The 25,322-nt window shown below is 48.1% G+C and overlaps 1 protein-coding gene and 1 long non-coding RNA gene across 2 annotated transcripts in view; one reads left to right on the top strand and one right to left on the bottom strand.

Moving 5' to 3' along the window:
* ABCC12 (ATP binding cassette subfamily C member 12) overlaps positions 1-23,265 on the bottom strand; it is a 66,031-nt gene extending 42,766 nt beyond the window's left edge. The window contains exons 1-10 of the mRNA XM_084757002.1: positions 23,178-23,265; positions 17,888-18,051; positions 15,909-16,064; positions 12,833-12,980; positions 12,315-12,551; positions 10,360-10,533; positions 9,759-9,906; positions 5,806-5,954; positions 3,229-3,336; positions 1,112-1,390 (exon numbers count right to left, since the gene is read on the bottom strand). Coding sequence (XP_084613128.1) covers positions 1,112-1,390; positions 3,229-3,336; positions 5,806-5,954; positions 9,759-9,906; positions 10,360-10,533; positions 12,315-12,551; positions 12,833-12,980; positions 15,909-16,064; positions 17,888-18,051; positions 23,178-23,222 — 1,608 coding nt within the window. The 5' untranslated portion in view covers positions 23,223-23,265. The remainder of the gene's footprint in view (positions 1-1,111; positions 1,391-3,228; positions 3,337-5,805; positions 5,955-9,758; positions 9,907-10,359; positions 10,534-12,314; positions 12,552-12,832; positions 12,981-15,908; positions 16,065-17,887; positions 18,052-23,177) is intronic.
* On the top strand, positions 1,612-12,304 carry LOC311583426. Its single transcript, XR_014774507.1, has 3 exons — positions 1,612-2,059; positions 10,736-10,876; positions 11,411-12,304. It is a non-coding gene; the product is annotated as an uncharacterized lncRNA (long non-coding RNA).
* Positions 23,266-25,322: the final 2,057 nt, after the last annotated feature.

Raw genomic sequence — 25,322 nt, 5'->3', positions numbered from 1 at the left:
TGAAGAAATTAGGGTGCAGTCCCAGGGGGAGGGGAGAGCGTCAAGAAGTGACTTCACTGAGCAGGGACACAAAAGAGACTTGAGCTCGGTGTCGCTCGGCCCACAGGACACATTGGATACCATTTCCAGGGAGCATGTGGCACTTTCCGAAAACAAAATTGTAACTAGAGCAGCCGGTGTGGTGACCTGTGACTAGGTCAAGGCCAGCTTAGGTTACCTAGTAAAATCCCATCTCAAAAACAAAGCAAAACAAAGATACAGTGGTTCTAAAGGAGGCATCAAAAATCAGTAGTAATGGAAACCATCTTCTGTAAGCTTGGGGAAGGTGCTGAAACATTCAGGCACGTTATCATGAAGTTGGACAGGGACGCCAGAGGACCTGATCAGAGACATCCCACCATCACTTCCAGCTAGAGAAAGCCATAGCCGGGGCTGGAGAGATGGCTCAGAGGTTAAGAGCAAGCCATAGCTACAAAATACCAGGGGGCAGGGTGGAGGCAGTTTGGGAGCTGAATCCCTCTCAAAAGGGCATCCAGTTCTTATGTTGCCAGGTAACGTTGACTTTTAGGAGCAGATATGCTACTGGAATGTTTGGGTCATTGTGGGCATGCCTTTGTCTCACTACCCACCCACCCACCCCAAGCCATGATGGACAGCCTTTGCCAGAGGCCCACGGTCTGACCTTGAGCTGTAATATCCAAAACTGAGTCAAAATAATCTCAATTTCCTCTCCATCCCTCTCTCCCTCTCCCCATCTCCCTTTCTCTCTCCCTCTAGTGCTCCCAGCCCTGAAAAAGCCAGAGTAGAATTTTTCTTCAATCATTCGTCATTTTTTTTTTAATATAGAGTCTCTCACCGAGCCTGGTTTGGCTATATTGAGCAAGCCCCAAGGATCTTACGTCTCTGCCTCCCCAGTATTGGAATTACAGGTATGCATGGCTGTACCTGTCTGTGTATGGAGGTCCTGAGGCTCTAAACTCAAGCCCTAAGCTTTGCATGGCAAGCACTTCGACAATGAGCCCTCTCCTCAGACTCCCACACCTTAGCTCTTTAGAGATTAATCACCTCCAATATTTCCTTATCATAATACAAAGCTGATCGCCACACTCACCTTTCTTACCACAAAGCTGATGTTGTGTAGAACTGACTTGGAGCTGCCACTTTGCCTCTCTGGGCTAGGAGCTCTCTGAGCTGACAGACTTCGCTCACTGTATAGCTCTGGCCGCTGTTTCCTGAAAATGTGCCTTCTCTGGTCTTGCGCCTTCGGTGGGTCACTTTTCCTGTTGACTTCGTGTTCCCAGGTCAGGGTGGCATTTGCTAAAAGCAAGATAGTATCTGGGTCTTCTGGTTGGGTGATGTAGGATGGGGGACTTTTAGCTATGAGAATTTTCTAAGATTAAAGAGATAACAGTAAGTGGGCGGATGTCATCCATTGGCAAGAATCCTCCCAATATAGCTTCTAATGACCCCAAATTAGAATCTTGGCATTTCTACCTAAGACATCCAGGACTGACCAGAAGTTATTCCCCCAAGGAGTGATGCAACAGAAATACTCCACTGATTCAAACTATCTGGGATTGGCGTCTTTTAACCCTCAGGCCTATGTGGGTCACCCACATTGGAGAATGCTGAGCCAGCTGCATTTCATCGTTATCTCCAAGACAGCGAGCCTCTGCCCGTAGGGGATGGCCTTCACTGTATGACAGATATGTGTGAAACCAGGGTCCCCTTGCTCAGTCTCTTTGTCCTCTTGGCCCCTCAGGTCAACAGAACATTTACAAGTTACTAAATGGTGCATGTGTCAGACTATGGGGGTAAATAGTAGAAATAAGGCATAGCTCCTGACCTTTAAAAGTGTGTCTGTGAGGAGGCAGTGCACAGGTCAGTGCAGTGAAGTGTGACAAGCACACAGCGCTCTAATGGCCAGAGAAGGGACAAATGATTCCCCTTCCTGGAGGTACATGTCTGTACAGGTACCGCACAGGCAAAGAAGAGTGGGATGAAAGAGCAAGAAAATGTGAGTCAAGGCCACAACATGGCAGACAAGAGAGCATGCAAGGTGTGGTCTAGTGGGTGAGGTGTGGCATGACATGGGCCATCAAGGATTGCTGGACCACAGAGCTCAAAGGCAGAAAGAAATAGGCTGGGAAAGAAAGATGCAGAGAGTAAGGAGACAGCGGTAAGGGCTCACGTGCAGTGCCAGAAGAGACCAGAGTGCACAGTGTTGGTGGGCATGCCAATCACTCAACAGCCCTTTGGGGATTGAGTGTAGTGGTTACTTCAGGAGGACAGCTTTGGGAAAGGAGGACTGGTCTATTAGTCACTCTAAGCTCAGAGGACAAATGATGAAGGTCTCAGTGAAGGTGATGGAACAGTGAGGAGGTTGAGGACTCTCTTGAATCCAAAACGCTCATACTTGTTTTCCAGTGCAAGGACAGACAGAGCCAATGGGGGACTGCTGGTTTGTGTACCTATAAGTGGCAACAGTGCGTTTTCCAGTGCGGTGTTACAAGAGTGCCTCTCCTCACTGAGGGGACGGTGGCTGGAGTCTCCATTGGGGCCCTAGACTACTTGGAAGCAATAAAATGGGTGCAGGAACCCGGGATGCTTGAAGTGACCCCAGAGTTCACAGATAACTGAGCTGCCATTCCCTGGTGATGGGTGGCGGCGGGGGGGGGGGGGGGCGGGGGGGGAACCCTTCTCCATTTCCTGTCCTAACCTCAAACCCATAAAACCCCATTCTTGCAGCTCACTGACATCTTAACCATAGACACAACTCACTAGGGCGTGTGACTCAATGCCAGAAGGAGAGCTGCTAAGACAAGGAGTCTCCTTTCTCTTTTTCGTTTCCTACCTGCCTCCCATTGGCTTTTCTGGATAAACTGTGTGGGTAAATGACAACTCCGAGGTGGTGCTGGTCACCACACTCGTGACAGGACAAACCAGGGGCCAAGTCAGTGCAGGGCCAGTTGTACTGCTGGAGAAAATTAGAATCCTGCCTTGCATGCGCTGCGGGGGTTAGGAGCGCTCCCTCTGAGGACAGAGACGCTCTCTTGTTTTCCTTCGAGAACATCTCCTGAAAAACCTCTGCACAGCCACAGACATGACCCAGCCCCACCCTCTCACCCCACCCCTGCCCGGTTGACCTGAACACCATCCCTATTCCCAAGCATCGTTCACCCCGCAAGAAATGAGATCTCTTCCCTACTCACCCAGCGTTAGCTATACCTTCATTCTCCTTAGAGAGACACAGGCTTCGGCCACTGCTTTGACGGAGAAAGGCAAGATTGCGATCGAAAACTTCATTACATTAAACATGGCGATCACACTAAACGCCTGAAGAAGGAAAGAAAGGATCGAGGGTTTAGGAACTGCGGGTCCCGTTAGCTCCAGGCTGCTCTATCCGTGGGGGTGTTATACTTACTAACAGAAGAAACAGCGGCACGGCTGGGGATTCACAGAGGAGTGCTTTTTCATTTCATGGCTCAGAAACCATGGGTTGGCCAAGTGGGGGGCAGTGGCTTTGCACTCTAGTTTGCTTTGGGAATTTTCACAGAAGTGACGGGAAACCATATACCCTTGCTTGCCATCCAGAAGGGAGACTTTCCGCCTCAACTGAACAGCTTCATACATGTCCATCCATGCAGTGTCTTTATTCAGATCAAGACTGCTCTTCCAAGCCCTGTGCAGATTCACCTAACTCACTTTCTGCTCTAGGTCACTCAGAGGCATCTGACCCTCTAGCACCACAGCATCTTCCTCCAGAGCTGTAGGGGTCTTCTCACTGAGCCCTATACAGTATCTCTGGATATGGGATAGCCTCAGCAAAGACAAGCTTTCTTTATCTGCCAGCACCCTGGGGTGCATGATTTCATCTCTCAGCCACCATCTTCTCACTATCAGCCTATTTCTACCCCACATAAGAAATTAATAGCACAGCTTCCTTCAGCAAATCCCAAGTGATGCTGTCTGATGCTGAACAGGCCCTGTGGACACGGCCCAGGTTTGAGCTAACCGTACATCGCTAAGAGGATAACAAGGAATGCTCCCAATCACATCTGGTCCTAACTCTCCAAACGCAAAAGTGCCACCTTGGCGCAAACAAATAAAACAACCAGATACCGGCAGACAGTACACAGGCTACCTGGTGGACCTGGAAGCCAACCGCAGGATGCCATGGCCCTAGCAGAGGAATGGAATGAGAAAATTCTGAATCTGGAGACCTATTTTAGGTCTTGCTTTCTTCTAAACTGTCGTGTCAGAAAAATCAACATCATTAGGTTTCAATTTCCTTTCTTTGATATAATAGAACTAGAGGAGAAAATTATGTATGTGTGTGTACACACTGACACACAAATACACACACACACATGAGAGAGAGAGAGAGAGAGAGAGAGAGAGAGAGAGAGAGAGAGAGAGAGAGAGAGAGAGAGTTTGGGGAATATCAAAAGCACTCACAATAATTTGGCAGTGTTCTGCTCAGCCAGGACACTGTGACCACTCAGTCTGGCTTTGGCTTTGTGACTAGGTCTAAAGCTTTACAGTGAGAGTAAAGTAGCACAAAGAGCCTGAAAATGAAGTCATCCCTCTCATATATACAAATGATGTGAGTGTTAGTGGAATTGGCAGAAGATGGCCAAGCTGAAGCTCCTCTTCTCTCCAGGATGCCCACCCAACCCTGACGCGCCTGCTCTGGGTGCTGGGTTTCCTCTGTGGACTTAGCTGTTCCTGATCCCTCCCTTCCTCTGCCATCCCACACCCACGGCACACAGACTTCTCCTCGCTTTTTGCTGGCTTTCCTCCAGCCACGTGTCCTGCAGACACTTTGTTTTACTATCTTAGCTGTGTTTTTCTTCATTTAAATCCTAGAGCTATTTTCCCTCTAGCTCAGCATTTCTTTTATCTTTGGATGTTCCGTTCGCTTGTCAAAAGCCCTGATGCTCTGCCTTCATCCCACTTCCCCTCAGAGGCTCCAGCCCACACCCACGTGACCTGGGGAGGGCAGGTAACGTAGAGCAGGTAAGCCCAACACACACACATACACACACACACACACACACACAGAGACACACACACACACACAGACACACACACACACACGATTTCCCAGACTTTATGCAAAACTATTCACCCATCTCCTCTCCTCCCAGCTACACTGACAGGAACTACTTACTACCCAGGCTGTGTACTAATAATGAATGAACAGCCAGGAACGGCCAACGGCCTGTCCCAAGTCATACATGGGAAGTAGGAAGAGTCAGGACTTAAACAGGACAGACCCAGCTCTCGAGCTCGGAGGAACCCTGACTCCGACCCCAGGCCTAATCCCTTGAATTCTCCCTACCAGAGAACAGTCTAAAGATCCCCTGTTTGTAGCACACAGAAGGAAAAACAGCCAAGCAGCCAGACACTCTCTAAGTTTCCTTGTCCCTCTCCCCTCCCCCACCCCAGCACCCCCTCCCGCCACAAACTTGTGCTCCTACCCTGCATGGATGGAGTAAGAATCTGGGCAGGTTCTCCTGAGCTCATTGCCAGCCCGAGCACTCACACACAAGTCAGCTCAGAGTGTGAGATATAACTCAGTGGTCCAGCACCTATCTAGAATGTGCCAAGGCCCTGGGCTCAAAACACCTAGCACTGAAAACTACATTTAATTAATTAATCCAATGAACTATCCTAGCATCATTTGGCATATTGCAGCTGAGGATTCTGATGCTAGGCTCAACAAAGACAGAAAGGGGCTTCTCACCTGGGGCTTGCCAAGGAGAGGGTGCAAAAGTGCCCTGATGCAGAGCTAGGTCTTACCACAGGGGCAGTGAGCTTGCGTTTCAGGAAGATGTGGCAGGTGAAAGTTGACACAATGGCTATGGTGGACACAATAGGAGCCAGGGCTGAGTTTCCACTTTGGACATATCCAGCCTTCTCCAGTAATTTTCTCTCTCTCTTTCTTATATCTGCAAAGGAGAAGGCAGTGATGGGAGGGGGGGCAGTATCTTATTTTGCATGCCAAATCTTAGCATTAAGAAATATATTACTCATGGGCTGGAGAGATGGCTCAGCGGTTAAGAGCACTGACTGCTCTTCCAGAGGTCATGAGTTCAATCCCCAGCAACCACATGGTGGTTCACAACCATCTATATATAGTGTAATCTGATGCCCTCTTCTGGCCTGCAGGTGTACATGCAGGCAGAGTGTTATATACATAATAATTTTTAAAAATATTTTAAAAAAAGAAAGAAAGAAAGAAAGAAAGAAAGAAAGAAAGAAAGAAAGAAAGAAAAATGTTTTACTCCCAGGCTGGGGGAAAAAGTCTCAGCAGGTAAAATGTTTTCTACACAAGTGTAAACTACCAGAGTTTGGCCCCTAAGACCCACATAAAAGCTGGGCAGGAAGGGTCACTGACTGTAATCCCAGCACTCAGAAGGCAGAGCAGGAAATCTCTGGGGGCAAGCAAGCTGGTTTAGCTAGACCAGCCAGAACCAGCAAGTTCCAGGTTCAGTGAGAGAGCCTACCTCAATGGACATGGTGAAGAGTGGTCAAGGAAGGCACCGCCAAATGTGAGCTTCAGGCCTCCGCACTCATGCACCCGTACATATACAAGCATGTATACCTACTGCACACCACACACACACACACACACACACACACACACACACACACACAAAGAGAAAGGAAGATGTGCTGGTGTGAATGAGACTGGCCCCCACAGGCTCATAAGTTTGAATGCTTGGTCCCTAGTTAGTGGGACTGTTTGAGAAGGACTAGGAGGCGTGGCCTTGTTGGAGCAGATGTGTCCTTATTGGAGAAGGGGTGTTACTGGGGGCGGGCTTTAAGGTTTCAAGGCCCAGTCTTGCCTCCCCCCCCCCCCCCCCCCGCTGCCTGAAGACCAGGATGTAAACCCTCAGCTACTGTGCCAGCACCACACCTGCCTGCCACCACCACGCCCCCTGCCACAGCAATCATGGACTAGCCTTTCGAAACTGTAAGCAAGTTTCCTAACTAAACTATGTCTCCCAAGAGTTGCCTCGGTCAGGATCTCTGCTCACAGCAATAAAGTAGTTACTAATTAATACAAATGAAAAGATATGAACTACTTCTGCCTGATCCTGCCCCCACCCACCAAATGAGGGAAAGGTGAAAAACATCAAAACCCCAAGGAAACAAAGCCAACGGCACTAAGATCTCAGCACTCCTCCAAGTTGGTGGTCTCCAGGGTCTCTCCCACCCTGGATACTCTAATATTTTAGAGTCCTAAACCAGATGCCGAAAGGGGTCAGACAAAGACTGTCCATGACAGGAGCAAGCACAGGGAAGACCAGAGCAAGAGTGTGGAGCATAACAAAACAGAAAGGCCCACCTGGCGCAGGGAGCCGCACGTGACTGGACCTTCAACTGCCCAGACTCCGTGGTTGAACTTTTGTATGCTAGCTCCCTAACTCTAGACACAGGGAAGACATTGAAAGGAACATCTGTAAACATCGCAGAGCCACGGGCACATATGGTAGCCTAGAGACAGGCAAAGTGGGGCCCCTGCCATGTATCCCAGGAACAGAAACAAAACCTTAAGAGAACGCCTCCTCTTCGTAAGTCTGCAAAATGCCCAGAACTCTGCACTGCTCCCCTGGATGTTTATAGGCATAAACCTAACCCCAGCCTCTTATGCAAAGGCATTTTTACATCAGCAATGTGGCAGTGCAGTGTTCTTACCTCACTAGGTACCACATTCTTCTAACTCCTGTGACAAGAAGTCAGTACAGTGCCCTCTGAACAGAACAGGACATGCTATGCAGGACTTGTTGTCACTTTAAGTGTCAGATCCATGTGCCTTCCACCTCAAGAACCCATAGTAGCGTCCATACCTTCGCTTCTACCAGGGAGTTTTCCCCTTAAGCCCTCACCCCTGGGCTTCTCTCAGGTCCTCTGTGGCACTCTCACAACTTTATCTTACAGAAATGTCAGGCATATGTCCACTCATTCAGGAGTATAGTTCGGTGTTTAATATATGACAGATGCTGTGCCTGGAGCTGAGGACACAGGGTAAGCAGGGTCCCAGCCCTCTCCCAGTGAGGAAGATAGGCAATAAGGAAAAGTAGAAATACATGCCTTCAATCCACCACTTCACTTGGGAGGCTGAGACGAAAGGATCTTGGCTTGGAGGCCAACATGGGCTCCACAGATAGTGTGAGGCTAGCCTAAAACACCATTACAACAACAACCAAACAAACAAGCCTCCAACAATAATAATAAAAACTGAGTAAGATAATTTCAAATTGTGTTGGGTGATCAGAAAGAAAAAAAAATCAGAGCTAAGTGATAAGGAGCCACTGGTGGGGTGTGAACACATTTGGAGCTCCCGTCCAGGTGGCCCCCGGAAGTCAGTAACTGGGAGGAGACCCAAGGTCAACACAAAGTCCGAAATGAACATGGAACAGAGGAAAGGGCAGTACAGGGTGCCTGGAGCACGAAGAAGCCTGGGATGATGACGCTCTCGAGAGGAGCGAAGTAGAGCCTCACGCTGGAGAACAGCCGCCAAGGGTTACAGAAAAATGAGGTCACCAGAGGCCAGAGCTACTGAGCCAAATGAGGGAGTTTGGGTTTCACTAGAAAGATCTAAATCTGAATAATCTAGGTGAGTCAAGAAACCACTGAGGGATTTCTGGCAGGGGAGAGGGGTACTTTGGGCTTCTGCGGGGGAGAGAGGTGGGAAAGATGGGTGGCTGCCGGGGGCGGCCAGGGCGAGAGGCTGCCTGCTCCTGCTCTGGCATCGTCTCTGAGAGAAGACGGGCTTCGGCCAGAGTCACAGTGCAACGGAGAGAGAAGTAGACGGGTTCTTGATGTCTGGAGCCAACAAACACAGGGCTGCTTCTGAGCTTAGACCGACTGTCCTCCCTAACCTTTACATTGGAAACCCTTTCCGAGCCACTTGTGTGGCTCCCACAATCTGCAAACAGTAGGAATCTGATCAACCGTCGTTGAACCAAACTGACTTGAGCTACAGTGAATTGGGTTATGTTGAATTAAGTCCCATGGAGTCATAATGAAATAAAATGATGTTGAATTAAGTTCTGAGTGTGAAGAAAATATTTCTATAGTCTTCTTTTTTTTAAAGATTTATTTACTAATTTTTTTTATACAGTATTCTGCCTGCATGTGAGCCTGCACACCAAAAGAGGGCACCAGATCTCATTGTAGATGGTTGTGAGCCACCATGTGGTTGCTGGGATTTGAACTCAGGACCTTTGGGGAAACAGACGGTGCTTTTAACCTCTGAGGCATCTCTCCAGGCCTATTGCCATATTCTTAAAGAAGTCTTACTGAGCTGCTGGAGGCTCATCAGTGAAGGAGTGAGTGTACACACACACACACACACACACACACACACACACACACACACACAAACACACGCAAGCATCTTCTAAGTCAAGGAAACAGTCTGACACAGCTTTTTTACAGCTCCAATATGTTTGTGGATTATTTTTGTAAAGGGTAACTGGCCAGCGCCAGGCTCCCTGTGCCCCAGAAAGGGAGAAACCATATGCTGCTCACCCTCAGGTTCATTAGAACATATGCCTCGGTCTATTACAAAATCTCTACAATCCTTGGAAAATATTTTTGACCTACAGAACACCTTAGGAGGCCCCCACTCAGCACCCCACCCTGCCCCTGCCGCTATGCCTGGCCCAGCAGAACTTGAAGAGCCCTTTAAAAGAGCACATTCTACCCACGTAAGTGCTTAGCAAAGCGGCTGCTCGTCTTACCGTGAATGGTGTTTATAAAAGATTTCTCCCAGGCGTACATTTTAATCAGCTTGATGCAGGTCAGAAACTCATTCATTGTCTGGACTCGCTTGTCTGTCACTGAAATTGCTGATCTTCGAAAAGCTGAATTGAGTTTGGCCATAAATATCTGAAATCGAGTTACAAGCAGGCGACTACGTTCAGGGATAATTACTGAATTGCGCTTGGCCTAAAAACCCAGGGATGGGAACCTAAGTGCCAAGCAAAGCTCTAAGGGAACTTGGCTGAGGTCCTGGGTCCTTCCTCTGCACTGTGGCAGCTGACTTGGCCCGGAGGAAACCACTGGGAATCTGTCAGGTGATAGGATGACGTGCCAAGATGCAGGGCAGCGAAGTAGGAACTTTGGCAGACTGCACAAGCATCCCTCCTCCCCTAGGGTGCTCAAATTCGTGTCCTTAGAAAATGGCCCTGAGTCAACTGATGATAGAACAGCTGTGTTCATAAAGAGAGGTAAGGGCTTTTAGGTGCAAGCCCCAGGAATGAAGGCCTCCACTCAGTCCAGAGAACGTGCGTGTGCCAATTGCAACGTCCACCATTTGCCACTGCACAGCCCCTGGCTTACCTGGACAGGGATGAATATAATATACACACATATCCCGACAAGAGCTGTGGACCCCAGAATGAAAAAGGCGTACACCGCACAAACGACCATTAGGATCGGGATGGTGGCTGGCAAGGGACAAAACAAGGCAGCCTCAAACAAGGAATAGCTATCGCTTGATAGTATATTGAGCACCTGGAAAGAAAGCACACAGGTTCAGGTTTGGGAGCCTTCTCAAAGCTTTCTGGTTGGCAGGAGGTGGGGCACATCAAGGGATCTCTGGCATGACGTAGCAGGGCTAGTGTCTTAGAACTGAAGATTCCAGAGATGAGAGCCACAAAGACAATTGGTGTGTTTTGGAAGCATGCTGAGACACGGTTTGTGTCTTTATTTGCAGCGTTCTGTCTTAATCAAGGCAGCAACATACCCAGCCAGGAGACTACTCCTCTGATGGGCATGGCGGGACACGCCTGTGACCCCAGCACCTGGGAGGATGCAACCTGAAGATCTTGAGTTCCGGACCAGCTTGGGTGCCACTGTGAGATCCTGTCCCCGAATCATGAAAGAAGGAAAGGAAGAGAGCTGACAGAAGAGGAGCAGGAGGAGGAGGAAGAGAAGAGGTAGAAAAGGAGGAGGAAGAGGAAGAGGAGGAAGGGGAGGAGGAGGAAGAGGAAGAAGAGGGAAAGAAGGGGAGGAGGGGCCGGAGGAGGGGGAGGAGGGAGGGGGAGGAGGGGGAGGAGAGCTATCAGCCTCTTTTGTACAAAGAATGTGGCCGTGTCTCCGTGATTGAAAGTGACATGTAAGCCAAAGTACAGAACGAGGTCTGGGGAAAACATCTAAACAGAGCTGAGCCCAACTCTAGGAAAACACATTATTTCTGGTTTTCTCTCCTTCTTACTGACTTTCCTGAGACCATCCTGAGTCATGAGGAGACGTGCGTGCTAGGGAGATGATGAAGGAATGGAAGGCTCTCGAAGCCACCCTCCCCCAAACGCTGAATTGCCAGCTTCCAAACTCCTTTTAGATAAACTGAGGTAAATTCTTTAACTTTGCTATTTATTTATTTTTTAAGAGAACAGTGTCTTGTGTATGCCGGGCTGACCTCAGATCCCAAGTGAGGCCAAAGGATGACCTGGAATTTCTGATCCTCCTGCCTCTGCACCCTAACTGCTGGAACTGCAGGCGTGAACCGCCACAGCTGGTTCCTGGGGTGCTGGGGATGGAACCCAGGGCTCTGTGCAGGCCAGGCAAGCCCTCTACTAACTGTGCTCTGTCGCCAGCCTTTGTTTCACGCCACACACAATCTATTCATAATTGACATAATGTGATTTGAATACAGTTGAAGGAGCAACTGGGAAAGAGAAACAAGTCCTTTCACCAAATACCGTGTGGGATTTCCTTGGCTAGGGAGGTTTTGTCTGTCTGTTTGAATAAGCAGCAAAGATTTTATTACTAAAGATTAAGGGTTTAAGAAAATGTCAACTCTGAAATGCAAAGCACGTGGTTGCATTCTACCGGAATCTTAGAGAACGGGAATTGTTTTTCCAGAAGGGAACAAGTTCTCACTATGTAGCCCAGGCTAGCCTCAATTTTCCCAATGTTTCTTCCTCCGTCTCATGAGCACTGGGATTACAGGCATGTACTACACTCTGTTTTTCTGTCATTTTTACCAAACACCTACAACGTGCTCTATACTGTTTTATTGTCCTCACTGGTAATCAAAGGGATCGAATTATACCACGCTCGGCCCCTGTGCCAGCTTTTCAAATTCTGCAGCTCCGATGTGAACCCTCTTCTGCCTGACTTCCTGTTTTTGAGACTCCATCACCTCACTGAACAGGGAGCCAAGCATTGATGGGCAGGATATGAACAAACGAGGAGGCGGGCACTCCATCTAGGAAGCGCAGCCCACCACCACACACTCACAGAAACGGGGACCAGCTTTTTAAGGGTACCCTCCTTCCAGGCCCGCCTACCTCGCCTGCAGAGATGTGAGTCAGTGTCTTGAAGGACAGCAGGTTTTCGAAAACTAGCGTGGAGAGGGCCACCTTCAACCGGATCGCTGTGCGGTAATTTATGGCCCAGGCAAGGGCCCAAAAGAGGACTTTGGTAAACTCGGTAGCAAAAAGCGCAAGACACAGGCAGATGCCAATCCCGACGTGTCCGCCGGAGATGCTGGTGATGTGCTGGAGGATTTGGTGAATGAGAACGGTCTGTAAAATAGTGCGGCAGAAAGGAGGGAGGGCCGCTGGGCGGAGCGCCGCACAGGAGGCCTCCAGTAACACCAAGCTGACTTTCCAGGCAGACCATTTTGTTAACGTCAGCCGTGGTGGCTGTGCTTGACAAGGATTGGCTTTACGGAAGCTCGCCCCCAAGGAACGCAGAGATAAGGACAACGCAGTAAAAACCACAAGCTCGTAGACAAAGTGCCTAGCGACATAGTTTGCCCAGCTGGGGACCCAGGAGACGCTTGGGAAGAGCCAGCCCCACTCACCGGCCCTAAGGCTGCCATGATGATGCACAGGATGTTGGCTACAACATCCATCAGAACACGGGTCCTCTGGAATTTCCAGACCACGCGGCCCAGAGAGGCCCGCTCAGGCCCCATCCTTTTGATTTCTTCATCCCAAAGGATCTGAAATCTGCAATGAAAGAGAGGGAAGGGGAAAAGGACAGACAGTCCGTGTCATCTGTCATCTGGAGCTGTTTTGGTGGGCAAACTCTTGCAAAGGTGCATGGCACTGCCCTTGTCCGGGTAAGTGGAGCGTTTGGGCAGGCAACGTTCATTCTCTTTCTTCTTCCGCGGGGGTGGGGGTGGGGGGGTAGGGGTGGGGATGGGAGGAGGAGGGGAGGAGGGAAACTGGGTGGTCCCCAGCCAGAGCTGTTGATAATGTCTGCGCTAGGCACGTCCCAAGTTCTTGCCTCCTCGGCCTCTGGCTACACTATCCATAATCATAAGCAGACAGGAACAATGCAGAGTTAAAAGTCCTCCTTGGGGAAAACGGCCTGTCCTTTTACCAAGGTCTGGTGGTACATGCCTATAATCCAAGTCCTGAGGCAGGAGAATTTCAAGTTTTAAACCGGATGAGGCTGTATAGCAAGATTTCACCTCAAGGAAACCAGAAAAGGTCGTCCATTGCAAAGATTTGAAAGGGAGTCCAGCAAAGCAGGTGTATGGCCCACGAAGCAAAGGGTGTGGGGGGTAAAGCTGAGCAGACTCTCAGGGGGCTTCAAGGACCCCGGGAAGGCGCTGTGACGGTGCCATGTTCTAAGTGCAGGGAGAACAACTGCAGGTCGTTAGGTCAATGTCATGAGATAATTTGCATAACTGAAAGATTACTTGGTGGCTGTGAGCGTGGTTGGTTGTGGGCAGTCAAGGCAAAAGCAAAGGACCACACGGGACTAAGAGGCATCAGGCCAGAGGCACAGTGCTGGCAAGTTAAGAGGAGATTCAAGGACAGGCAGCCAGGCGGGTGACAACAGGACTTGTTGAAGGGTTAGATGAGGGAGGAAAGAAAAACGGAGACCAAGGCTAGGGCCCAGGTCCCCAGCCTTAGCAGCTGTGAGAATAGAGTTAGCAGAGACCTAGGAAAACTGAAAAGAGCGTCATGAGGTTCCGGCTGAGGGTCAAGAATGTGACTTTAACCCCTTCCCTCGAGTGTGTGTGAGGCTATGGAGTCAACACACAAGCAAAGGAAAAGCGAATCCTACATTCATCCAAGCCCAACCGAGACACCCTGCACTCTGGATGCAGGAACTTGTGCGGCATCCAAGGTGCTGCTGATGCTGGGCCTGTGGGAGTCATTCCAGCAGGCAGATGCGGGTGGGGCTGGGTACGCCATTGAACAGCCAGCGTTTATTGTGTGCTTAATCTCCTGGCCTGAGTGACTTAACTCATATGGGAACAAAGGCAGCAGGAGAGAAGAAAGCCTAAACAGATGTTGGGACGGAACCAATTTTTAAAATAAAATCCCAATGGGAAACACTAGCAAGATCCTGGTCTAACCCCTCAAAGCTCCCTGGAAACCTTCTCAAGACTGAAGGCAAATTAACAATAGCTGAGGTTTCTTCAGGGCAGGGATAAGAGGCAGGGCGATTCTTTCGCCGGAAGTAACTGCAAGACCATAGCTTGCACTCGGCCTCTCCAGCGTGTATTCCAGGACGTGTCATACTTTGGACCATGTGGCCCAAGTTAGGGCGTTAACCTCGAGGTCAAAGAAAGGCGGCAGCTTTGAGGACCTTCCCTCAGTCAAGACATTACAGGTCCTTAGAATCCATTTCAGTGCAATCGTTAGAAAGAATAAAGTTTGGGACTGGAGAGATGGTTGCATTTAAGGTAACTTGTTTCTCCTGCAGAGGACTCGGGTTTGATCCTCAGTGACCATGGGGCAGCTCACAACCGTTTGTGACTCCATTTCCAGGGGACTGGACACCCTCTTCTGACCTCGCCCAGCAGCAAGCACAAGCCTGACGCTCGTACACATGTGCAGGCAAAGCACTAAAGCAAAGGCTGAAGGAAGTGATATCTTCCTGCAGAAGTGAACAAGTCTATGCATCCTCAACTGAAGCTGGGCAGTGGTGGCGCAAGCCTTTAATGCCAGTAATAAGGAGACAGAGCCAGGCAGATCTCTGTGAGTTCAAGGACAGCCTGGTCTACATGATGAATTCCAGGGCAGCCAAGGCTACACAGAGAAACCCTGTCTTGAAAAAAAATTTTTTTCAACTGAAAAGAACAAGGTGTCTGTTACACGGTGTGTTCAAAATTTTTAAAGAATGATTCATCTATTTTGTGTATATGAATGTTCAGTTTGCAGGTAGAACTGCACACCGGAAGAGAGAATCAGATCCCATACAGTTCTAGACACTTGTGAGCCACCGTGTGGGTGCTGGGAATTGAACTCTGGACCTCTGGGAGAGCACCCAGGGTTCTTAACCACTGAGCCATCTCTGTAGCCCCATGCTCTGTGTTTTAACTTCAACATAAAAGCATGGCCAGCCTGGTCTACACAGTGAGTCCTAGGCCAGCCAAGACTACACAGTAAGAGCCTGTCTCACAACAATAACAACGACAACGACAACAACAATGACAACAAAACCATGGCCTGTGAGTGGGAAAGCAGATGAGGCATTTTTCTGCAAACAATGGCACAGCTTATGGTTGTTGCCTCGGGATAGCGTCACCAACGCATTAATGGCATCTACCTCTCTCTCTTGTCGAGGAACAGAAGCATAGTGGGAAATAGTTCTACTGCTTAAACATTGCAAAACTCAGTCAATCAGTTGGAGCCAATGGTACATTTTTATATTTAAAAAATAATAATAATAATGTATGCCTAGGGCTTCATGCGGCAGCACAGGTGAGGCCCAAACAGCATAGGGTAAAACAAGACCCCAACCACCTATGCACAGTGCTGCTACTGCCACCCCTAGCCTCACACTCTAGCCCCCTATGTCCTTTCTATGCAGTCATCACCTCCCCTCAGAGACCCGCCCACAGGGGAAGCTGAAGCAAGCGAAAGGACTCTCGGGACCCCGTGCTTACAACGCCGCCCCCTTGGTGACCCCGGTACCTCTTGGCGTTGATGTCAGAGGAGTCATAAGGCGATAGCGGGGGCAGGGTGTCCACAGTCAGCGTGTGCTTGTAACTTTGAATCATCACAGGCGTGAGCCAGGAAAACGTGGCAAAGTTCAGCAGCCCCGCGTCGTCCACCGGGTTGGGCGCCAACCTACCGCAAATTATATTCTCGGGTTCCCAGATGTTGGGGCCCACTGCCCTGACCCCCTGGCTTGAGTCTGCAATCGCAGTTATAGTTGCAGCCACGTGCGGAACCTCAGACTTGCGTTCATTAGCCCTTTGGGTAGCTCTTGATCCAGCTTACCCCAGCTCAGGAAGGCAGATGGTGAGTGTTCAGAAAATACACAGGTCAGTCAGCTGTTAAACACAGCCAATATTCAAAACTGAGCAACACACATCTAACCATATTATCCTATCCAAAACTTAGCATGTCCTAATTATTTTGCTATTTCTGGTTATAATTTTAAAAGTCCTTTTATTTAAAAAAAATACTGTATTTCAAAAAATACTATATTTCAAAAAACACAGAGTGTTGCATGAGTTTGTGTGTTAGCCTACATGGGGTTCACACTGATTGTCCCAATTTTTAACAAACATACTGGTGAAGGGAGTGTTTGCATCATAGTTTCTGTCCCCTCAGGAGTCCCTCACATTGATTTACCATCGTGGTGGTGGGAATGCCCAGGAGTGAGGAACATCCGTACACCTCTCCAGCTTCACGTTCAGGGATGTCATGTTGGTAGCGAGGGCTTGGGAATTACATCTTAAAAACTGAAAACTATGGAAAGTAGACTGGATATGGCCAAGATGAGTGTGTGTGAGAGAGACTGAGACAGAGAAAGTGTCAAAAATAAAAATAAAATAAAATAAAATTTGAGATATGCTATAAGCCCCAGAGATGCCACTTGGTTCTCTTGTTACTCAGAAAAGAGCATTTTTCTGGTGTCGTGGTCAATGATATATAAAATAATAAATATACTGAACTGCTGAGCATAGGTGCTTGGGAGCCAGGCTGTCTGAAACACTATCCTGGAGTCTAAAAGTGACCCGCTCTCTAGCTCTGAATCCCGGCCCCTTGGGTGCGGTCTTGCAGCTCACGCCAGCAAAAGGTGGAGTCTGTGTCCTTCACCCAGAATCTGGGGTGCTCTGCAGCTAACTCTGGTGGACAGCGTGCAGCGGAAGTAGTGTGCCAGCGTGAGTATGAGTCACAAAGTGGCCTGGGTGCCACCACCCAGTCTCCTGGAAGCCTGCTGCGGGCCCAAGGAGCACATGGCCCAGTTGTCGCTGTTGTCCCAGTCAACTGTTGGCCAACCCTCTGAAGCACATGCACCAGGCACAGCAGATGCCTGAGTAAACCGGTCAAGACCAGATGAACCACCCAAAGCCTAGGTTGCTTTATTTCCTGTGTTACCCATTTAAAAAAAAAAAAAAAGTCATTACTCTCAGCTCATATATGCTGAAGAGGTTTGTTTTTAAAAAAACAAACAAACAAACAAAGGCTGCCTGCTGAACTGCAGGCCAGTGACTAGACCTCTCCCCAAGTGCCTCACCATCAGCTAAAGATGGTGACAGAACCTCTCGAGTGATTGTGAAGGATAAAGAAGCTGGATGTGATGACACACCTGTCATCGTAGCACCTGGGTGACTGAGGCAGGAAGAACTTGAGTTCTGGGCCACCCTGGCCTACAACGCCAGACTCTGTCTCAAAACAAAACCAACAGCCAAAACCAAACAAACAAAAAAAACTAAATAAAACATTTATCATTGTCATGAGCAGCCCAAGCACAGGAAAGTCTTCTGTAACATGAGCTGTTGTCTCACCTACCATGTGAGGAGCCGAGAAGCTAGTGGTCCATAAAGGAGTGGATGGGTGGGTAAAAGGACAGACATATGGGGTGCCATATGGAGAGCAGACTGTGAACCATCCCTGGGAGCCCTGCCCGGCCCACCTCAGTCCTCCTCCTCCTGGCTCACCTTGCACTGGGTCGCACTGGGATCATGGTTTTCAGGCTGGGGTCATATCTCTCGGTAAAGGATCTCCGATGGCCTCTCTGGTCCAGGTCTGAGATAAGGTACGGGCCTTCACCCACCATCCTGATGCTGTTCTGGAGCTTCGGGACACTTTCACTCTGCAAAACCTAGATGAAGGTGGCTCACTGAAAAAGGAGGACACTAGGAGCAGAGCCAAAAGCTGCTGTAGCCACCAGTCCCCTTCACTCGCTTTGAGCCCTCAGACCCTGTTTTAGTATCGGCAACTCAGAAGGACTATGGCCAGACGTCACCAACATCCCTTAACCTATATTATGAGACACCCCTCCCCTTTGAGTAATCATATCTCATTCCTCTTCTGTTCCTGAGTTGGCTAGGAGCCACAAATCCTCCTGGGAGATTTCACTGAAGATCAACCCATGGGCGAGACTGGTTCTCAACCCAGCAAGACAGCCTCAGGAAAACTAAGTTTGATTTCTGGGTGTGGAAGAATTCCGTCAAATATCTACAACTTTATTTGTTCAGATCCTTCCAGGAGCATATGCATCCGTGTCCCCTCCACCTGGATACCCAGTAGGCAATAAGAGCTTCAACAAGGCCACCCACGCCTCAGGAGCCACATCAGGACAAGTCTGTGTTCCCATTGATTCTGGGGCCAAAGTCTCCAGTAAAACCCCATAACCCAGGTGGAGAGGACGTGTTCTGTGTCTGCCCGGCCTACAGAGCAGCCATCCCATTTGTGGGGACCCCACAGCAGGCTCTTCATACTTTAAGGTCTAGCCTTTTTCTGAGCCCTAGCTCTGTGCTTGTCCTGAAGTTCCCACAACAACCCTCTCTCCCCAGATATAAGAAATACATGCCCCTTTATTGCCAACCTGTGTTGACCTGGTTTCTGTCCCTCTTAAGCAGCAGAGGCCATGTCCATACTGTTGCATATACACAGGGCTCAGTTTCCTGTGAGTTCTCCTTGGAAGGTCTCATGTTTAGAAAGCAATTCTCATGAGGGTGTTAGTGACCCATGAATGACTGATAAACCATGGGAGGGCCCAAGCCGGAGGTGTCCCTCAGATAAACTCTGTGCTACCTCAAAGAGGAAGCTGAGGCTAGGAAAAGGGAACAACTTCCTTACTCTGAGAATGAGTGGCACAGTTTCCCAGACCCAGGAACTTTGGAAATTTTAATTTGTCCTATATTACAAGAGGCATGCCTCTGAAATGATATGCCCTTTTCTTCTCTTAAAAAAAAAAAAACTGAAAACAAAAACTCTTTTATTGAAACAGGAAAAAATCTTTCCAAGTAGAAACCAACACGAAATCAGATGGGAGAGGCACGTGCTTTTGTGTGGTAGGTCTGCCCAAAACCTCTTCATTCGGCTAATGAATATTAACGAGCGGAATACCACCACAGACACAGCTCCAGAATCTTAATTCAGTCAGAAATCAGAACTTTCCAAAGATGCTAAACCTTTTGCTAATATGAGCCCTGCCCCCTCACTTTCTCACTCCATTCCAGCCAGAAAAAAAAATGTCCCCTGAGCAAAATTCCAATCCCTCCTCCTGCTGCCGGGTTGCTGTGTGCACACCTGAAGCAATCTGGTCCCTCCTTCACTTGACCAATTCTTGCTCAGATGCAAGGGCTCAAACCGCAGCTTTCATTTGCTGAGAAATTTTCTAACTAAACAGACCGTGGGCTTCGTGGCTTCTCGTTGACAGCCGTACTTTAACGCCTCACCCCGACCCTGTATGTACGCTATCTGTCTGGTGCATACGTGTCAGTTAGGATCGATAGTGGCAGGTATCTGAGAAGTCTAAAACAGAAATGCTCTCCTTGAAGAAAGAAGAAATGAGCACAAAATGGCACCGTTGCACTGCAAATCACAGGATAGCATAAGCTCTAGAAAAAGACTCCAATGTAAGGATGATGGTGAAGCTAAGAAACCAGAAAGAGAGATACTAAACAGTAAATAAGTTGACTATAACACAAACACCTTAAAAGCTGGCAATTTGGAATGGAGATATTAAAAAACAAAACAAAACAATTATAAATGATAAACGGATACAAAAAGCAAGTCAATAGATTTAAACAAGTTATATCAGTAATTATATTAGATAAGCATGAACTAAGAGTTTCAATTCTTAAAAACAGAGATTTTCAGACCGTAGTAAAACAAGATCCTGTGATATTCTGCCTCTATCAGGCACACTTTAATATGAAGGTATAGCTAGTTTTGGTGGTCAGTCCCTGTAATCTCAGCTGTTCTGAAGGCTGGAGCAGAAGGATCACAGATTCAAGTCCTGCCTAACTTAGCACAACCCTACCTCAGAATAAAAGGAACAACATCAACAAAGGAGATGCCACTCAGTGCTAGAGCTTGTACCCAGCATGACTTAGAGTCAGTCCAAAGTACCACTGAGATAAATAAATACATAGGCAAGGTGGCTAGAAAGAAAAGCTCCAATAGTAAGACATAAATATAGAGAAAAACATTAGTGGCCTTCAGAGAGGGAAGTGTTTCTTAAAGCAAATTTAAAATTAAAGTCTCACTATGACCACTATGCTGAAATCACAAACTTGTCAATCAGAAGTCATCATGTGATAAAAGTTAAGAAAAAGAGAAGCAATGTGCCGATGTAAACACGAGCCTTTAACTGTAAAGAATTGGTACATGCAATTTATAAAAAGATTTCAATGGACCTTTAATGAATAAATACTCAGGAAGGCAAACCAACGATGGGGCTATGTGATTGACAGACACACGAGGCCGGCTGTGGTGGCACGCAGCTGCAGTCCCTCCACTGAGAGGACAAATCACGAGTGAGTTTGAGGTCAGTCTGTGCTACATAGGAAGAGCCTGTCTCAAAACAAGAAAACAACAACAGCAAACTCTTTTTTAAAACACACGGGGAAACCTGCTCAGTCTGTAAGTTGCACAATAATAGCTGTGTCAGAGGCTTCAAATAGGCAATATTATAATGCCTAAAATTGTAGGTCTTGGCATAGGTAAAGAACATCTATGCTTGTTAGGATGTAAATTGTGCCAATAATTTATAAGTCAAGTTGGCATTATCTGGGCAAGTTCAAGATTATCTTATCAACATAGCCAATAACCAGGCATGCATATGGCAAATGACACAGTCTCACTAATTAAGCAGTTGTATACAGAGTATCCTAAATTTGGCAAGCTCTCTTTTACTCTCCTCTCAAATTCTCTCCTGACTCTATTAACCTTTCTTCTCTCATGCCTCTTGGTGTCAATGCCGAAATGCAATATAAAACACACACAAGCAAACTACCCACAGAGGATGGAATCTCACGAAAAGAAAAGAAAACCTTCCTGGCCTCTCCAAGAATGTTTGTAGCAGCTGTTTGCCATATTCAACATGCGCAGATTTAAAAAAAAATGGCTTGACAAACTGCATACTACAAACACGGCGCATTACCACTTAAAGCTAAAGGCAACTAAACTAGGCCCACCTATCAATCTATTGACTAGCACACAGAGAGAAACAAAGACAAAGGAAAACGGGACAGTCTGAGCAAGCAAGTTAGCAAGCTGACCGATGCTAAAGGCTTGAGGCTTGCTCCCACTCTGTAGACAATTGACAGTGTCAGGTTCCTTGAGCAAATGGCCATGAAAAGCATTCCCACAAGGCTTCCCTTGTGCTTATCAGAAAGCCCTTCACAGTCTTGTTGTTGTTGTTGTTGTTGTTGTTGTTGTTTTTCGAGACAGGGTTTCTCTGTGTAGCCTTGGCTGTCCTGGCCTCACTTTGTAGACCAGGCTGGCCTCGAACTCACAGCGATCCGCCTGCCTCTGCCTCCCAAGTGCTCGGATTATAGGCGTGCGCCACCACGCCCGGCTTTCACAGTCTTGTCTACCCAGAGCTCCTCCTCTGTAGGCCTCTCCTGGGTTTTCTGCGTTCACTGCAACCTCTCACTCCGGGTCTCCTCAACGAAATGTGATCCAGCTGTGACCATAGAGCGAAGACAAGCTCTGGGCCTGGCCAGCTAGCTCCCTCCATACCTTCTCCCTGGCTGCAGGCCGTTCACCACGCCCTATGTTTTCACTGCTCACTGCGGCCTGATCAGAGGGAGGAGAACTTATTGTTAGGTAAATAGGACAAAAAAAAAAAAGCTCAGGAGTCCTGAAAGCCAGCGCCAATCATTTCAAGATAGAGAATTACAGAATCTAGGAACTGAAAGAACCCAGAAGAGACGGGGCACAGCAAAGAGCCTCTTACGTAAGAATCTCCCCCTGGCCAAGAAAACAGGCTTCAGCCAGCTTGGCAACAGACACCAGCCATCACTCAAGATAGCTCTCACATTGTGTTTATGTAGGGAATACATAATCATATCGAAAGGGAAGCCCGGGCACACCCACAGGAGCCCTTGACAAAATTAGCTTCAGCTCTTGAGAGCACTTAGCATCAGAAAAGATAAAGGAAGCAAAGAAAGGCTCCTGCTTAGAGGAAACCAAAGACAGGGCAGCTAAAAGCAGAACAGAGTCCTGTAGGGCATGCTGAGCAAGAAAAAAAAAAAAAAGACATGAATGGGACAACCGAAGAAGTTTGAATATGGGGTATCGATTGTTCAGTAATGTTAGGGTCAAGTCCAATGTCCTGATTGATTGTTGAATGATTGAAGATACTTATCATTTTTGATAATTCCAGTTGTATAAGAATCCATATTTTTGAGAAATAAGCATTCAGAGGGAATGTAGAAAATTATGTGAGACTTTCAAATGTGTCAATAATAACAGTAAAAGCCAAGCATGGGGACACACACCCTGCCGTTTTTGGCACAGAGCACAGGCATGGGGGGTGGGGGGCGTGCAGAGGTCACAGACAGCGCTAATAAATAATGCATGCAGAAAATATTAAAGCCATCCTGGCGGCTTGTTATTTTGTCTGCTGTCTAGCTGAAATTCCTTATCGTTATTCTTGTCACCTTCCTGTGAATTTGAAATCATTTAAAAGTGAAAAGTTAAACGCTTTAAGAAGAAATAATCCTGGGTGGGGGGTGGGGATGCATTGTTTTCCTTCTGTGAAATTGATTGCCACCTCCCTGTGAACTCCTCCCCGCCCCCCCCCCCAGAGTCTCAGGGACCAGGCCAACCACACACGTGGCCCTGCCAGTTGAAGACAATTTGTTTTGTTCTGTTTTCACCTCACACTCAACCTCTAGTCCTCTCCTATCCATGCTCAGCTTCTGGCTCCTCCGTTCTGACGAGCCTGGTCCTGCCTTACGCGTGACTTCCGGTTTCTTCTTCACCTTTTACCTGGGGAAGCATCCTGGTCAGCAGCTTGTCTGAGGGGTCAAACATTCTCAAGAGCGATGCCCAACACAGAAGGTCATATATAGGAAATCGGTGCTGCAAGGCCATTTCTTTGGCGCGGCCGAGCTCTGGGTTCCTAAGACAGCCTGGAGGCAGCTCTGCAGCTGGAGCGTATTTTACTAAAATTGGCAGGCCCAGGGGGGTAGGGGAAGTGAGACTCTTTAAATCAGGAAGTGTGCTCTGGCTAACGTCTCTTCCCCCCCCCCCCCCCCTTCTCCCGTCTGGCGCAGGATCCTTTGCCAGAAGCAAGCCGCTGCCTAGAGTGAGGAATCTGCTTGCCAGCAGTCCTGGAGAAGCAGGAGCAGCTGATAGAACTGGGGGAGTAGGTGGCTTGCTAGGTTAGGGACCCTGCAGCTATTCACTCATGTTGGAGTACCTGAGGACTGGCAGAAGATTGTGGAACATCCGTGGGGCCCCTTGCTGCTTCCAGCTGGGAGTTCCCAACCTAACTTCAACATACTGGGCAGGCAGAAGCAGAGAGGGCTCTCCTTAGAGCAAAGAGCACAGACATATACAATTTAGAAAGTCTATTTTATATGGTCTGCATAGCTTTTTTTTTTTTCAGTTTGTAGAAAACATGTATTAAGAGTACTGCGATTGTTTTGGGTGTTTTGTTTTGGTTTTTGTTTTAAGATTTTATTTATTTATTATTTATACAGCACTCTGCCCCCATGTGTGCCTGCATGCCAGAAGAGGGCACCAGATCGCATTATAGATGGTTGCGAGCCACCGTGTGGTTGCTGGGAATTGAACTCAGGACCTTTGGAAGAGCAGACAGTGCTCTTGTTTTGTTTTAAGACTTCTTGCTTTGCCAAAAAAAAATCTCAACAGCATCATGGCAATAATCAGACACGCAAGAAGCAGGTACCCATGCTCCTCTGAGCCACAGCCTGCAGCACCATTGCTGACCGCAGGCCCTGAGGTTCTAGGTCGCTTAACTTTTTTTTTTTTCAGTCACATGAGCACTATTGTTCGCGTCATAGTAGATTTGTTTTCCTCGGTCCCTGGCTCTGTTAAAAGTGGGAGGAGAAAAGCTGTCCAGAGGGGAGCTTTATAAGAGACTTCTTCTATGGCTACTCCTGTGCTCTCCTACCCTCCACCCGGCCTCTCTAACGCAGAACACTTGCAAGGACACATTGCAGATGAGACGTCTAATGTTGCTTAATGTCTACAATGGCCGCCCTTTCCCAGGGCTCCAACAATCTTTGCAGCTGCATCTTTCACCAGAAAACTCTTCCAGATGAGATGCTATGGTCTCCATCTCCCCATAAATTCTCTCTCTCCTCCCTCCATCTTCATCTCCCTCTCTCCCTTTCTCCCTCCATGCCTCTCCCCTCCCCCACCCTCCTCATCTTCTGGTACCAGGGATCGAATCCAAGGCTTCATCCATGGTACTGAACTACATCTCAGCCCAGTAAATCCATTATTAATATAAAGTATCTGATGCCTCATATCCTACACACACAAACACATACACACTTCCTTCAAGACTTGAGCTACCTGCAGTTCAGAGGAGAAGCTTTAGGCAGATTTCCTCGGGTTTTGGCCCCTTGCTTCTACTGCTCAGCCATAGTGTCTGTCCCCAGAACCCTATGATCAGCCAGCCCCAAAACATTAATCGTGAGGGATAAGGAGCTGGCATCAGAGCTGGGGGCTGGGGGGGGCAGAAGGCCAGACCCAAGGGAAGGCTGTTCAAGTCCTCTCACCACTAAAGGGCCTAAAATGGTATCTTCTGGTGGTGTCTCCGAATGAGGTCACCCATTTAGTACAGGGATGGTCTACCATGACTCAAGAAAGATAAGAACTCCCATTTTAAACCAATGAGAACCACACAGTAATGCTCTGTGAATTCAAAACCGTTTTTTTTTTTTCAAAAAAAAATAATATTTTAGTTAAATTGTGAACAGCACTCTGTAAGCACACATGTGTGCCTGTGTGTAGTGGTTTGAATAGGTATGGCTCCCATAGACTCATGCATTTGAATGCTTGGCCTATAGGAAGTTAGCACTATTAGGAGGTGTGGCCTTGTTGGAGGAAGTGTGTCACTGTGGGGGCGGGATTTGAGTTCTCCTATGTTCAAACTATACT

The sequence above is a fragment of the Acomys minous genome (genome assembly GCF_964271855.1).
Source record: "Acomys minous genome assembly, chromosome: 14".
NCBI classification, from domain to species: domain Eukaryota; kingdom Metazoa; phylum Chordata; class Mammalia; order Rodentia; family Muridae; genus Acomys; species Acomys minous.
This window is presented reverse-complemented; position numbering and strand designations above follow the sequence as displayed.